This window comes from Clupea harengus, chromosome 23, assembly GCF_900700415.2.
Source record: "Clupea harengus chromosome 23, Ch_v2.0.2, whole genome shotgun sequence".
Classification (NCBI taxonomy): Eukaryota; Metazoa; Chordata; class Actinopteri; order Clupeiformes; family Clupeidae; genus Clupea; species Clupea harengus.
In genome coordinates this window covers 4,255,941-4,268,792 of record NC_045174.1, presented here as the reverse complement: position 1 = coordinate 4,268,792, position 12,852 = coordinate 4,255,941, and the positions used below count along the sequence as shown (strand labels likewise).

Here is a 12,852-nt window from a genome sequence, read left to right as displayed (position 1 = left end):
AATACTGATTAGCTAGCCTCACAGGTGTGAATGAGGTTTGTTCTACTTCTTGTGACCGTTATGATTGCAAAAGGTTATATAAAAACATTCCAAAGGGTAGTTATATAAAAATGAACGTCAGTGTTATACTCAGTGCTCATTATCAAGGTTTGGCCACATTAACATCTCCTGAAGAGGAAAGAAATTGAAGAGGTATTGACAGTGTGTCTGATACCTCCTGATGAACAAACCTGTTCAGCCTCAATCTCTCCCATTAAAGTCCATTAATACAATGGATGAGATCAGTTTTCAGTTTCTTGAATGTATGAATGTTAAAAATGTCTCTCGATTAGTGGAGCCTCTCCAAAATCTGCATAAACGTGTGCAATCTTTACATAAAATAAAACGCATACATACCCACACAGTCAGAATCTCCCTCTTTCAGAGGTTTAAAATAATCAAACAACACTGAAAAAGGGTCATTTAGAAATGACTACAATCATCAAAGTCAGTCTGTTCAATCAGAAGCTACTTGCATGCTCCAAATAATGAATGGCTGGCAAGAGAGAGGGAGTCAGGTGAAGGCTGAGGGGGATGTGGCAGACGTTTGAAGGGAGGAGTTTGCATGGGACAGGAAGAGGTATGTGTAGATTCTGTGTGGGACTGGGTGCCTCACGTCCACCTGCAGCGCTTCCTCTGGCATGTCTCGTGGTCGGAGGCACAGCTGTCAGAGTCGCTGTCGGACGTGGTGGCTTCAGCTTGGGCGCTGCTGTAGTCGGGCACCATGGGGTAGGAGGGGAGGCAGGAGGGGCACAGCAGCGGGTCCACGGCCTTGGAGCCGGCCTCAGAGGCGGCCAGCGGGAGGAGCAGGTCCACCCTGGGACCCGGGCTCTCGCCGTAAGAGTCCGAGCTGGAGCAGCAGTCGCCGTCTTCCAGCTGCTCGTCGTCTGAGTCGCTGCCGCAGCCGGAGCTGTTCAGGCTGAGAACCCAGCCCAGCTGAGAGCGAAGCAGCTTGCGCAGGCCTGGGGGCAGCGGCAGCACGCCCAGGGTGTCGGCGGAGGGCGGCATGAGCTGGCTCAGGCGGGCACAGCACAGGTACTGCAGCGAGGTGGGCACCGAACACGAGCGGATCACCTTCATGCTGCTTTTGGCCGCTGTGGAGCAGACCATCGGGTAGAGACGCCTGTTCTGCAGCTGATGTGCTGCCACACCTGCAACTCAGACAAGGAATGAAGGAGACGGGGGACAGATAGTGAGAGTGAGACACAGTTAGGAGACACAGCTATTTGCTAGAAGGTGCTTTCCCACTGCAGGTACTCATGGGGAGTCTCAAGGGCCTCGATCCTTTAGCCTGTAGTCTGTAGCCTGTAATCTGAGGCAGCTAGACACATTTGTCAAAACAACTCTTGAATTAAGGACATGGTCGGTTTATGAAAACTTTGGAGTATCTATTCTGTCAAATTAACATTGAACCGACCATCTCTGAGTACCATGCACAGAATTTTACGTTTAATCTGTAAGAGTCGATCATCACTGCAAGCCCCATCCAGCACTTCCATGGCTAAGGAAGTACCTTAGTCTGACTGCTAAAGCTTTTGAGGTAGAAAGGCCCTCAAGGAACTCAAAAAGGGGTGGTTCCTGCACTGAGCCCTACACAAAGGTTTGGGCCCTAGTTCCTGCCGTGGGAAAGGGCCTGTACAAGCACAACTCATGATCTGCCCAATCTGTCAGATCTGTCAAACGGTTCCCTACAAATCTAATTTGTATGCTTTAGCGAGCATTTGGTAGCCTTAAATTACAAACAGATAAAACATCAGAGAGCATGTGCTTCCAATAATTCCTTACCAATGCATCTGCGGTTCTTGTAAAAGGTCAGAGTTCCGAGCCAGCTGTCCAGGTGAACGCCAATAATAGAACCCTGACCGAAGCGTGGGGAGAATCTCATCTTAGATCCCTTATGGTGCAGGACACCTACACAAAACACACAAACAGTGAATGAGATGGCCTCCGGAGGACCAGTGCACAGGAACAGTGAGTGATTGTGCAACAGTATGTGCACTATGAGAGTGAACAGGAACTTTGAGAAGAAAACCGTAGAGTTGGCTGATTTAGTTCCTGTGACTCAGAACTGCCTTGCTGGCATTTTTTGTTCGAGAAGCAAAACAACTTGAAAGCTCCTCCATCTCGTTAACTGATGTCCATCCAAGAGAATGCTTTTGGACTCCTCTGGTCCTTCCATCTGTCTGCTGTATCTCCCTTCACTATCCTGCCGACTATATTTGTCCCACCATCTGTCTCCCACATGATGTCCTCATTGTGTCTCTTTCCGACTACTTCACTTCAGTCTCTCTCAACACTGCAGACAACCCGTTTATGCATCTGCCAATCCATCTCCATAACACATACACGACGAGGACTAGGTCTTGGCCAATCAAGCTTTCTTCATCTGTCCATAGATTACTTCTGCCAAACCGCATATAGGCTACGCAAGCTATAGACTATTCAAAGCTCAACTTACCTGGTTTTAATCAGGTTACAAAGCAGGGAGATCTAGCTACAACACATTGAGCTACGGCTCCCCAGAAATAGGACTGACAGAATGCTGTTGTCCTTTATACCAGATGAGTGCACATCATCATGGCAGATAAACATGCAGATTAAACTACAGCTTTTGTTCATTCTGAAGTTAATGATTGGTCCAAGCTAACCAATGAAAGGTATTATTTTAAAGTTGCCCATACAGTTATATAAATATACCTAGCAACTGTCAAATTCTATCCCTCGTTCATCCCTCAAAATTCCATCTAGTCAGTGCTTTTGAATACCTGATAATAAGTTGGCAAAAAAAAATTATATATATATATATATATCAACTTTATATTTCAACAATTGTTCACAGAAGGCACTCCCTGAAACTTGCAGAGCCCGAATGCCTTGTGTAAATTATAATAATAATACTACTTTATTTTTATATAGCGCTTTTCTAGATACTCAGACACTTTAAATGATGAGCCTAAATAGCAAGCCTGGACAGATCTCTAGTGGTGAGACGGAAACATTACTTGATGTTTCAGTGAACATCTCACATATATTCTTCCACAGAACTTTGAGAAAGAGGGGTGTGAGGCCTCACCTGTGTACGAAAGACCCCAACTGTCTCCATCAATGCCCAGCAGACTGGAGAAGCTGTTCCTGAACTGGTCAAGATTCACCTCTGATGTCCCCACACCAACCATCTAACCACACACACACACACACACACACACACACACACACACACACACACAGACACATCTATAGGCCCATACTGCTTCCAAACAATATTATTAAAACACAAAAGTTAAATGCAGTAAAAGAGTGAGTCTCTGTGTGGGTTAAGGCCGCACCATATCAGTTCCATAGACTGGTGACATCATCTTGATTTCCCAGAAGTGCTGTCCATCTGCGAGTTCTTTGGTTCCGCGGATGGCGGCGGTTCCACAGCTGTACTCCGAGTGGAAACTCACTTTCCGGTTGGAACAGCTCAGGTATGTGGAGGATGACTTGCAAGTGTCATCCCACACCCAGTCACAAGCTGTGCAACACACACGTGCAGTTTAGAACACCATACTATTATCTCCCTCATCTTGCAAGAAACATACAATTGCACACACACACTCACTCACTTTGATCTTCTTCTCCACACACACAGTCCAGGATGGGGGCCCCAGAGGAGGGGTCATAGGTCACCTCAGTCTGAGTGGGGCATTGGCAAAACGACTCCCCAGTGACCGGCACCACAAGGGGCATCACCGCAGAAATTGGTAGAGACACTGCCTGGTACTCAGAGTCTGAATCCGGTTCGTAAGTCTTCAAACAGACAAATACAAGGCAAAGCTTTGGTCATGGTCAATAGTGATACTGGTGTCTGGTAGATACATGATGTTATGGCTTTCAAAGACAAACGTATGTGAACAGTGTGACAAACAGAGGAAGGGAGAATTGGCAATTGAATAGTCGCTTAAAGACAGAAACAGCCTGACACACAGACACAGGAAGATGCACACACAGAAAGTGAGGAAGGCAGACAGAAATATTGATAATGGCAGATAGACAGACACTGAAAGAGCCACAGACAGACATAAAGAGAAAGGCTCAAACATACTTTGCAACTTTGTGTCCTTTTTCTTGAACTGCTGTCCCCTTCTCTTACTCACTTCCCTTGCTCTTTGAGCTTTTGGGATTTTTATGAATGAAAGTTTCTGGAATTTTCCAGAGCCATTAAGACTGGAAAGTCCCTCAAACCCACTTTCAGCACACTTATCACACCTCAGCCGGCACACACACACTCACGACCCTTTTCCCAAAAAGGAGGCCTGCAACTCAGCTGAGGAGCAACCAAACCTGCTGCCTCACTGCAGAACATCCAGCTAATCTCTGACTGGCCACACCAACCAACACTAACCCTGACAGGCTAGACAGCCTGCCTGCCAGGAATAAGCATGCGCTTAAAATACCACATGAGCAGATTCAGTGACAGAGAGAGCAGCGCAGCACAGCGCAGCGCAGCGCAGCGCAGCACAGCGCAGCACAGCGCAGCACAGCGCAGCACAGCGCAGCACAGCGCAGCACAGCACATAAACCTGTTCATATTCCCACGCCCCCCCCCCTCTCTCACTTCCATAATCTAGCATGAACCTGATGTATTTATAATATAATTAAATATTATAATGTTCACTCAAACCTGATTTCACAAAACTTCTGCCACATTTCTACACACATTTACACCTCCGCCCTGAACGATAGTTCATAAATGCACCTGACTTAATGTATAGACATGTCACAGTTGACCCCTTACCTCTGATTCCGTCATAATCCAGTTTGCTGATTGGCAGGACATCATAAGGGGTGTGGCCTCAGGCGTGATTCCGCTCCAGATGCATCTCTGAGCAGCTAATCCCCAATTCAATGAGACATCTGTCTTCTGACACCGATACACACAAACACACGCGCAAACATTAGCATAGACTCTTTAAACAACGACAGAATACTTAACAAGATGTTTCTTGGGTGTGTATCTCCACTGGACTTCAAGTCTATGCAATAGAATGTTCCCCTCCACGTTGGCTAGCACCACCAACCCTACTCTGTAAAGTTAGCCTACATATAATCCACAACCTCAGACATTCAGATTCCAGGAAAACTGAGACACTTTGAGACAAAATCCCTGATTGATCACAGACACACACACATATCCTACACTTACTTTGTCCATCTCTCTCACTCACCCACAAACACACCGACACATGATCACTCCCCCCCCCCCCCCCCCCCACACACACACACCACATGAACAGTTGCAACACATGAACTCTGATGCAGTGGCACACTAACCTTCTTACTGATTTGCCTAGCAACCAGACAACTTAGCAAAGAGATAATATCACTGTGGGTCCACACACCCATTGTCTTTACATCCATAAGTAATATTCCATCCACATGCACACCTTCACACAGATGGTGACCCTTACTCCTTCTGTGCCTGGCTGCAGGAACTTCTCAGAATGATTGCGACAGCAGCAGAGATTAGGCCATTCAAGCTGTCAGGCTGCAACTGATACACCTCCGGCTGCCACACACACACACACATCACCACGCTGGCTGGCAGGCCAACCTTCACAGGTGTACAAGATAATTGCCAGCCTAGTTGGAGCCTTGTGACTCAAAGAACTGAAGCTTGGCCTGATTTCTAAAGTGGCCATTAACTCCTTTAAACTAAATCATTTGCACACAAACACGCAGGGATAAAATAGTCAGATTCTGAACTGCAGTATTGCAGAACTGCATACTATTTCTGTGCCTATAGCTAGCGTATCCGTTGGCTTCCGACCACCGACAGAATCGGGTTTCATGCTATTAAGAGATACTGTACACAGGGAAATAGCCTACCACGGATCCGTCTATCACATACACACGCGACTGATGTTACAGATATTTGCTAACGCAAGACATTGGCTAAGCTATTAAGACCGCGCCCATGCTTGTCTTGGCATAAACACATTCGTCACCTGATTAATGAATTCAAAACAAATGTATTTATAGTTAAACACATGATCCTTTTTATCGTGAGATCTGTTAAAAAAAACATCATTTTGGTTGAACCAAGGACAACATGTGATGTGTAGGAGAACTATCATAAAGATGTGTTAGCCCATTATGAAACAATTACTGTAATTAAATGACATTTCGCCCAAAATGGCTAACTGAACAATTTGTAAATTAGGCCCCCCCACACACACACACCACAGTACCCATCTGAAATTCCATTATGTATCCAACCCTAAAACATTACAAAAAAAACATTGTATTAAACCATATTGACCTTATTACACTCGCCCAGCGTTATCGTGTGAAATGGCCTACCCTGTTGAATAGCCTCTTGTATTCTCACGTTCTGTCACGCTTGTCCACGGATGATCCACTGCTGTGCAGCCTCGAATGTCCAAGACTTCGTGACCCACTTTGTCCTCATGGTAGACATAAACAGTAAAGTTGCCTGCGCCCTCCCTCACCTGCGCCTTATTGGATAAAGACGTCAATTGGGCGGGGCCAACCTGGAGCGCCCTCCAATTGATGACGTCAGTCATGATTCTACAGGACCTACAGGTGTTTGTGATGCGGACAGGGTGATTGCTCAAACAGACAGCAATTCTCCGCTAAAGGAAACGTTTTTTTCAAAGCCTCACTACACAGTTCATGAGGGATGAAAGGGCCTAAAGTAAAAGCACCTTGTCTCACCAACCATTTCAATCTTTTAGACTATGATAATATTTATGACATGATGATGATATTGACAGTGTCAGTGAGTTCATAGTACTTAGGATAGGATCACATGTGATTCAGTGTTTCCCAAACGATGTGTCAGCACTTCCTATACCGTAGACCCGACATGAACTTCTGGGGTGCTGGTAGAGAAGGTGAAAGGTTGAGAGTGCCCCAAAAGCTCTGTCATTTGTATTACAATATGAAGTGAATAAATAGAAAATAGAGTAACATTTTTGGATTAAAAACCCTCAACAGTTCTTCCATTAAAAGTGCCCTGTTACAGGGTTATAGTAAGTGTGTACTGAGTGCACCTCAGGAGTTCTAGGACAAGAAGTGGCAATTAAAGAGGGGGACTATTATCTAACCATTATCAAACTTGTGACAGCGGACTAAAATTATGATTAATGATGTGGATATCATTACAACCCATTCCCTGGCGTAAATGTCATGGACCCTCTTCAGCTGCTGTTATGCTAAAACTTTCCCACCGCTTTAACCACTGGCACAGAAGAGAAGGGTGACATCTTCATCTTCATGGGGGACATGGTGGACCTTTGAGTAATGTCTTGAAGTCTTGAAAGCACTGTCACATGGCCTAAGGGTTATCCTGTCATGACTTTATGTGTGACTGAATGTTAGGCCTACTGTCAAATATGCTATATTTTCAAATCACAGATCAAATAATTGATCATTTGAAATGAGGATTGGAAAATTGAGAAATGTACGTTAAAGCATTTATGTAAATCCTCCTCCAAAATAATAGCACAGACTAGAAACAGGAGAACACATAATATGGTGCAACCTTTTTGACATCACAGTTTGTGATTCTAATCCAGCTATTTCAGTCCAAAGCAGGTAGGCCTATTAACACATCAGGGGGGTATTCGTCGTAGCTCGCTAAACAGTTTAGCGAGCTAATTTTCAGGCTAAGATAAAAAAAACGCCCCTTTTTTTGGTTCGTGGAAGCAACTTTTGATAAATCACCATAGTTACATATCGATTAGCACTAACCTGCTCCAGGGCAGGCTAACTTAAGTGTAGCTGGATAAGCTTGCCACACCCCCGGAAAAAGGAGGGATCCCATTGACCAAGGATTGATATTAGAGTTAGATTAGTGGAGGGAGAGAGTTCTTTGCGATCGCCAAGATCCATTATTCTTGTATGAGCGCTACCGATTCAGCCGACAAGGAATCATTAATTTACAAGACCTTCTGGAGTCATTTATTGCAAACACCACATTGACTGTCTTGCGCTTTTTTGCGAGTGGTACATTTTTGTAGTGTCGGTGATGCGGAGAACAAAGCACTCATAATTATATGAGTGTGATTAGTACACCATAGCATATCATTATTGTAGAAAATGATTACGGTGGACTCATGATAAGAATAGAGAGAAATACAGACAATTTATTTTCACTGCTTCAATTTATTGCATTTGTTATTAATACATTTAGTCATTTAACAGACGCTTTTATTCAAAACGACTTCCAAGGAAATGTAAAACTAGATCGAGGATGGAGGTGAGGGGATTAGAAATAGCAACCATGCAGATGCAAACCGGTAGATGAAACCTCTGTACCAGCTGACACTTGCCGTCAGGTATTCATACATAGATATCACAATATAAACATCCCAACACACCTTGCTCTCACAGCGGTGGTGGTGTTGAATTTTGCCATGATTATGGTCTTGTATTCTTCATAAGCGTTCATGTTCATCTCCTACTCGCCAGCGGAGAAAAAAAGAGCCCTTTTCTTTGAGTTTAGAACCATTATACCGTTAGAAAATCATGGTTTTGGTGATCGACCTTTCCTGCCTTTTGAAGTAGGACGTGCACGCGCAAATGCCATGATAACTTTAGCCTGCTTGAAATTAACCACATGATTAGGATGCGGGTCAGCCGTTAACGAACTGATATTTGCTGTTCTCAATCAGCTCGCTAATCTTAACGGGCTAAAAGGCCAATTGATTAACTTAGCTTCAATCCTACGACGAACGTACCCCTGTTCTCTTCTATCTGTCAATCAGGGGGCGGTGCTGTTGGCTGTGCTTGGAGATAGGGAGGGACCTTTGCACTGGCCTACAATATCCAATGAGCCCGCGATATAAATTCCATGGATCACTTTGATTGGGTGATAATATCTAAAGGCGGGCGTTCCACTGTTTCTGGTTATCTGAATGGTTCTTGTGTGGAAGTGACGCACGAGAATGCGGAAGAAAACTTTATGAAATCTACGTTGTCGGCATGGAGGAAAATAGCGGTATGTAATCTTCTCATTAGTAAACTCGACAGTACTATTGATTCATACAGAAATTATTTTGCGATATGATTTAAGATTGTGTAACAAACCAGCCAGTTAGTGAGCAGTTTACTGATAAAGTGCAGTACTGGTGCAGTTTACTGTAACTTTGTGACATGGTTTCCTAAACCGATAATTTCTGCAACCGAGCTATTGAGATTTCTTTCGTAAGGCCAGCTAGTCAAAGCCTCTCTGACAATGGTTGGATTATTTCAGCTTACTATATTTACGCTACAAATTTGGTTTCCCTCCTTCCCGTTTAGATCGTACTGGCCTCTCGCAGGTTCGTCGGGTCATCCTGGTACTGTCAGGTAAAGGAGGTGTCGGCAAAAGTACCATCACTACTGAACTCGCACTGGCCTTCTTACACGCCGGCAAAAAGGTACGAGTGATGGTGGTTGATAGATTGCAGATTGTGTAACTTACCTGTGCATTTATGATACGTTCTGTGACCAGATGGTTTGGCTGGTGGACTTAAGTCAATGATGCAGCGCATAATGTATGAAGGATTTATGTGTCTTAGGTGGGCATTCTGGATGTGGATCTATGTGGACCCAGTATTCCGCGCATGCTGCGCGTGTGTCGGCCGGACGTGCACCAGTGCGATTCGGGCTGGGTGCCCGTGTATGCAGATGCTCAACAGAACCTCGCTCTCATGTCCATCGGCTTCTTATTGGAACACCCTGATGAGGCCGTGGTGTGGAGGGGGCCCAAGAAAACAGGTGTCAACTCTGACACAGCACTTATTCAGCACAAAACATGCTCTGTCCTAACACTGTCCTTACACAAGGAATACAAATCACAGAGTAACAGTGCTGTTTTCCTCAGTAAGGTGGTGTATCTGTGTCCAAAGTCCCTCACCTGACCTGTTATTTTATCTAGCTCTGATAGGTCAGTTTGTGAGTGATGTGGCGTGGGGTGAACTGGACATCCTCCTGGTGGACACGCCTCCCGGAACATCAGATGAGCATCTGGCTGTGCTGGAGAATCTCCGGAAGCACAGAGTGGACGGGGCCGTTCTGGTCACCACTCCTCAGGTACAACAGCTCCACTGAAATACTAACATGGCTGAAACACAACTATCCACAACACGGCCATCAGGGATAGAGGTGGTAGCCTTGGATCAATGTTTATGTGTGCTTAGTGTGCGTATTGTGGCAGGTCCATCAACTCCACATGGTTAGTTAATCTTCTGTGTGTGTGTGTGTGTGTGTGTGTGTGTGTGTGTGTGTGTGTGTGTGTGTGCGCGCTTGTTACAGGCTGTGTCAACTGGTGATGTTCGGCGTGAGATTACCTTCTGTAAGAAGCTCGGCGTACGCATCCTCGGGCTCATTGAGAACATGAGCGGATTCGTGTGTCCACACTGCTCTGTGAGTACACACACAGATATGCAATGACCTCATCTCCTACATCTTCCTCTCCTTCCACAAACACACACACTGTCCCTCTCAGCTCCCCCACCACACACTCAACTTTACCACAGCTATCAATTTCACAAGGTTTTTAAAACAAACTTGTGGTTCTTGTATTTCTGTGTACATGCTGTCATGTCACACTCTTTAAACCTCTTTGCATAGCTACACTCAGATAGATAGCCCATTGTTGTGTCTGGCTAGAATGCATAAATCCAAACACAAAGTGGTCAGATTAATCCTAGATTAGCAGCAGGAGGGTTCTGCCATTGGTTTCCTCCTTTATCACAGGGAGATTTGTTGTCACTCATTAGACTAGCTCTTGGAGTCAGGTTTCTGGTGACAGTCATGATATGCACAACACATCATGTGTACGCCATGTCTTTTCTCAAATAGTATTTACTGTATAGTAGCCTGGATACCAGACCGAACTTAGCCCCGCCCACACATTTTTTGGTTGGGAAGTTCGGTCTGGCATTACTCCATTGAGGAGAAATTATCTGCGGACAGATATGGGCCGTACCAATCAAATTGTTAAGGCGGGCTTTATACGATGATGGACAGATGATCAACAGTAACGTAACCAACCACGTCACAAAAAGGCGCTTGGTTTGAATTAGTTTACAACAAACATGGCTGCCGCTGGAGAGCTGAAATGTATAGATTCGAGTCCATTTAGACATTGACAGTGCATTCATTTTGAAAGAGGAACAAAGAAACGCGATCAAGGCATTTGTCAATCGAAAAGATGTTTTTGCCTTCCTTCCTACGGGATCCGGTAAAAGTTTAATTTATCCTGGTCACATACTACATTGTTCTGATTGGTTGTAGGTAACCAATTGAGCGAAGAGGCATTTTTTCTCCTGGTTCGGTTGAAACACGCCCCATAATCACAGCCCAATGGAGCGATATCAGACTCATATTCTGACTAGAATTATGAGTATGACATCGTCAGGCTAACTGTATAGGTAAACAAGGATGCAATGTCAGTTTACAACTATTTTGTGAAATCTGAAATAATTAGATTTTTACTCTGTGTGTGTGTGTTTGCAGGAGTGCAGTAACATATTTTCCAAAGGTGGAGGAGAGGAACTGGCAAAGTTGACTGGATCAGAATTTCTGGGTAAGAGCTTGTTGTACTACTGCAGTGCTGATCTCAACCACTAGATGTCAGTGTTAGCCCACTAAGCAGAATTCCACTGCATCATTCACATATATTTGTATCAACTTTAAGCTGACTGTGTAGGAATGTGTTTAAACAGCAGCTTCTGCCGGACATGTTAAGCTTTCTGATGTGTGACGCAACGATCCTAGTTGTGCTATCAGCAATGCTAGCTGATGGACCCCTCTCATGTAGTACAATGCAAAGCTCAAGGTCACTCATGCTGTGCAGATAGCTGATAGCTCCTTTCTGCCTGGGAGGGAGTGTGCAGTAGATGAACAGTCACTGTCTGTCATTCCCTCAGGCTCTGCAGACAGCAGTCAAATCTCCATTAGCACCATTGACGACAGGACAGACTGACTGATCAATAGGCTATCAGTAATAAATGATGCAAATGATCGCCTGTTTACTGCCTCTCGCACGGAGCTAAATATCTTTGCTGGGGTAACCGGAGATAGCAGTACTTGTCATTTGAAACTGGGCTAGCAGTATGTATACATACATACATACATACATACATACATACATACACTAGTTCCCTATAAACATCTAGAAGTCATTTTAGTTGGCATCATGCTGTCAGACATCGATGTTTAACAGACGTAATCATAAAGGCCTGTGCTGACACTACATATTAACATAGCCAGCATATCATTCAGTTTTAACAGGTGGCCTGCTGTCAGTCAGGAGTGTTTGTTGTGTTTCAGGCTCTGTGCCTCTGGACCCTCAGCTGACCCAGAGTCTAGAGGAAGGAACAGACTTCCTACAGGCCTTTCCTGAGAGCGCCACCTTCAGTTCCATCAACACCATTGCAAACACCCTGCTGAGCAGGATCCAGGATGACTGACTGCTCTAATCACTGATTCATAGTCCCAAGCCTGCACTGTAGTTATATGCTTCTATATCCATGGATATGTATATGTGTTTCTTTATATTGTGCTAAAACTTGACAAAAAATAAAATTATTTTGTAAATTACACAGGGTTCTACCTGGTCTGTGTTTTCCTCGCCGAGGTGCTTCAGAATACTTCAGTGGGCTGGGAGATGCTGTGCTGGGGGTACCCAAGGTTTTGCGGTAGTGGACTTGCAAAGGAATGAAAGTACTCTTTTCAAACCGTGCTCATGGATTTAGGATGATACTCAGTGGAGAGATGACACTTTAAAACACGTTCATTTAAAGATTAACCATTAGATCT

General features: G+C 44.7%; 2 protein-coding genes across 6 annotated transcripts; one reads left to right on the top strand and one right to left on the bottom strand.

The window, feature by feature from the left end:
• Window positions 1–404: 404 nt before the first annotated feature.
• spsb3b (splA/ryanodine receptor domain and SOCS box containing 3b) lies at window positions 405–6,534 on the bottom strand. Of its 4 annotated transcripts, none has more exons than XM_012837119.3 (7): window positions 6,382–6,534; window positions 4,817–4,942; window positions 3,645–3,828; window positions 3,366–3,553; window positions 3,113–3,215; window positions 1,825–1,950; window positions 405–1,190 (listed from the first exon to the last, which is right to left on the bottom strand). In XM_012837119.3, the coding sequence occupies exons 2-7, from the start codon at window positions 4,859–4,861 to the stop codon at window positions 652–654; spliced, it is 1,185 nt and encodes a 394-aa protein (XP_012692573.1). In that variant the 5' UTR covers window positions 4,862–4,942; window positions 6,382–6,534; the 3' UTR covers window positions 405–651. The 4 variants fall into 4 exon arrangements, with proteins under 4 accessions (XP_012692573.1, XP_012692574.1, XP_031417119.1 ...); XM_012837120.3 differs by having other exon boundaries at window positions 4,817–4,939; window positions 6,382–6,507; XM_031561259.2 differs by lacking the exon at window positions 6,382–6,534 and adding an exon at window positions 5,466–5,653.
• Window positions 6,535–8,881: 2,347 nt separating this feature from the next.
• On the top strand, window positions 8,882–12,633 carry nubp2 (nucleotide binding protein 2 (MinD homolog, E. coli)). 2 transcript variants are annotated; one of them, XM_031560928.2, is made up of 7 exons: window positions 8,882–9,062; window positions 9,346–9,464; window positions 9,606–9,804; window positions 9,965–10,119; window positions 10,342–10,452; window positions 11,548–11,617; window positions 12,364–12,633. In XM_031560928.2, exons 1-7 carry the CDS (start codon window positions 8,897–8,899, stop codon window positions 12,501–12,503), a joined length of 960 nt encoding a protein of 319 aa, XP_031416788.1. In that variant the 5' UTR covers window positions 8,882–8,896; the 3' UTR covers window positions 12,504–12,633. The 2 variants fall into 2 exon arrangements, with proteins under 2 accessions (XP_031416788.1, XP_012692577.1); XM_012837123.3 differs by having other exon boundaries at window positions 8,940–9,043.
• Window positions 12,634–12,852: the final 219 nt, after the last annotated feature.

Coding starts and splice junctions, on each gene's coding strand:
- spsb3b (XM_031561257.2), bottom strand. CDS start 5,439: ATGGATGTAAAGACAATGGGTGTGTGGACCCACAGTGATATTATCTCT. Junction 3,829..4,816: donor GGATTATGACGGAATCAGAG/GTAAGGGGTCAA, acceptor GTCTGTTTGAAG/ACTTACGAACCGGATTCAGA. Junction 1,951..3,112: donor TTGGGGTCTTTCGTACACAG/GTGAGGCCTCAC, acceptor TGTTTTGTGTAG/GTGTCCTGCACCATAAGGGA.
- nubp2 (XM_031560928.2), top strand. CDS start 8,897: ATGGATCACTTTGATTGGGTGATAATATCTAAAGGCGGGCGTTCCACT. Junction 9,465..9,605: donor TCTTACACGCCGGCAAAAAG/GTACGAGTGATG, acceptor TATGTGTCTTAG/GTGGGCATTCTGGATGTGGA. Junction 9,805..9,964: donor GAGGGGGCCCAAGAAAACAG/GTGTCAACTCTG, acceptor TATTTTATCTAG/CTCTGATAGGTCAGTTTGTG.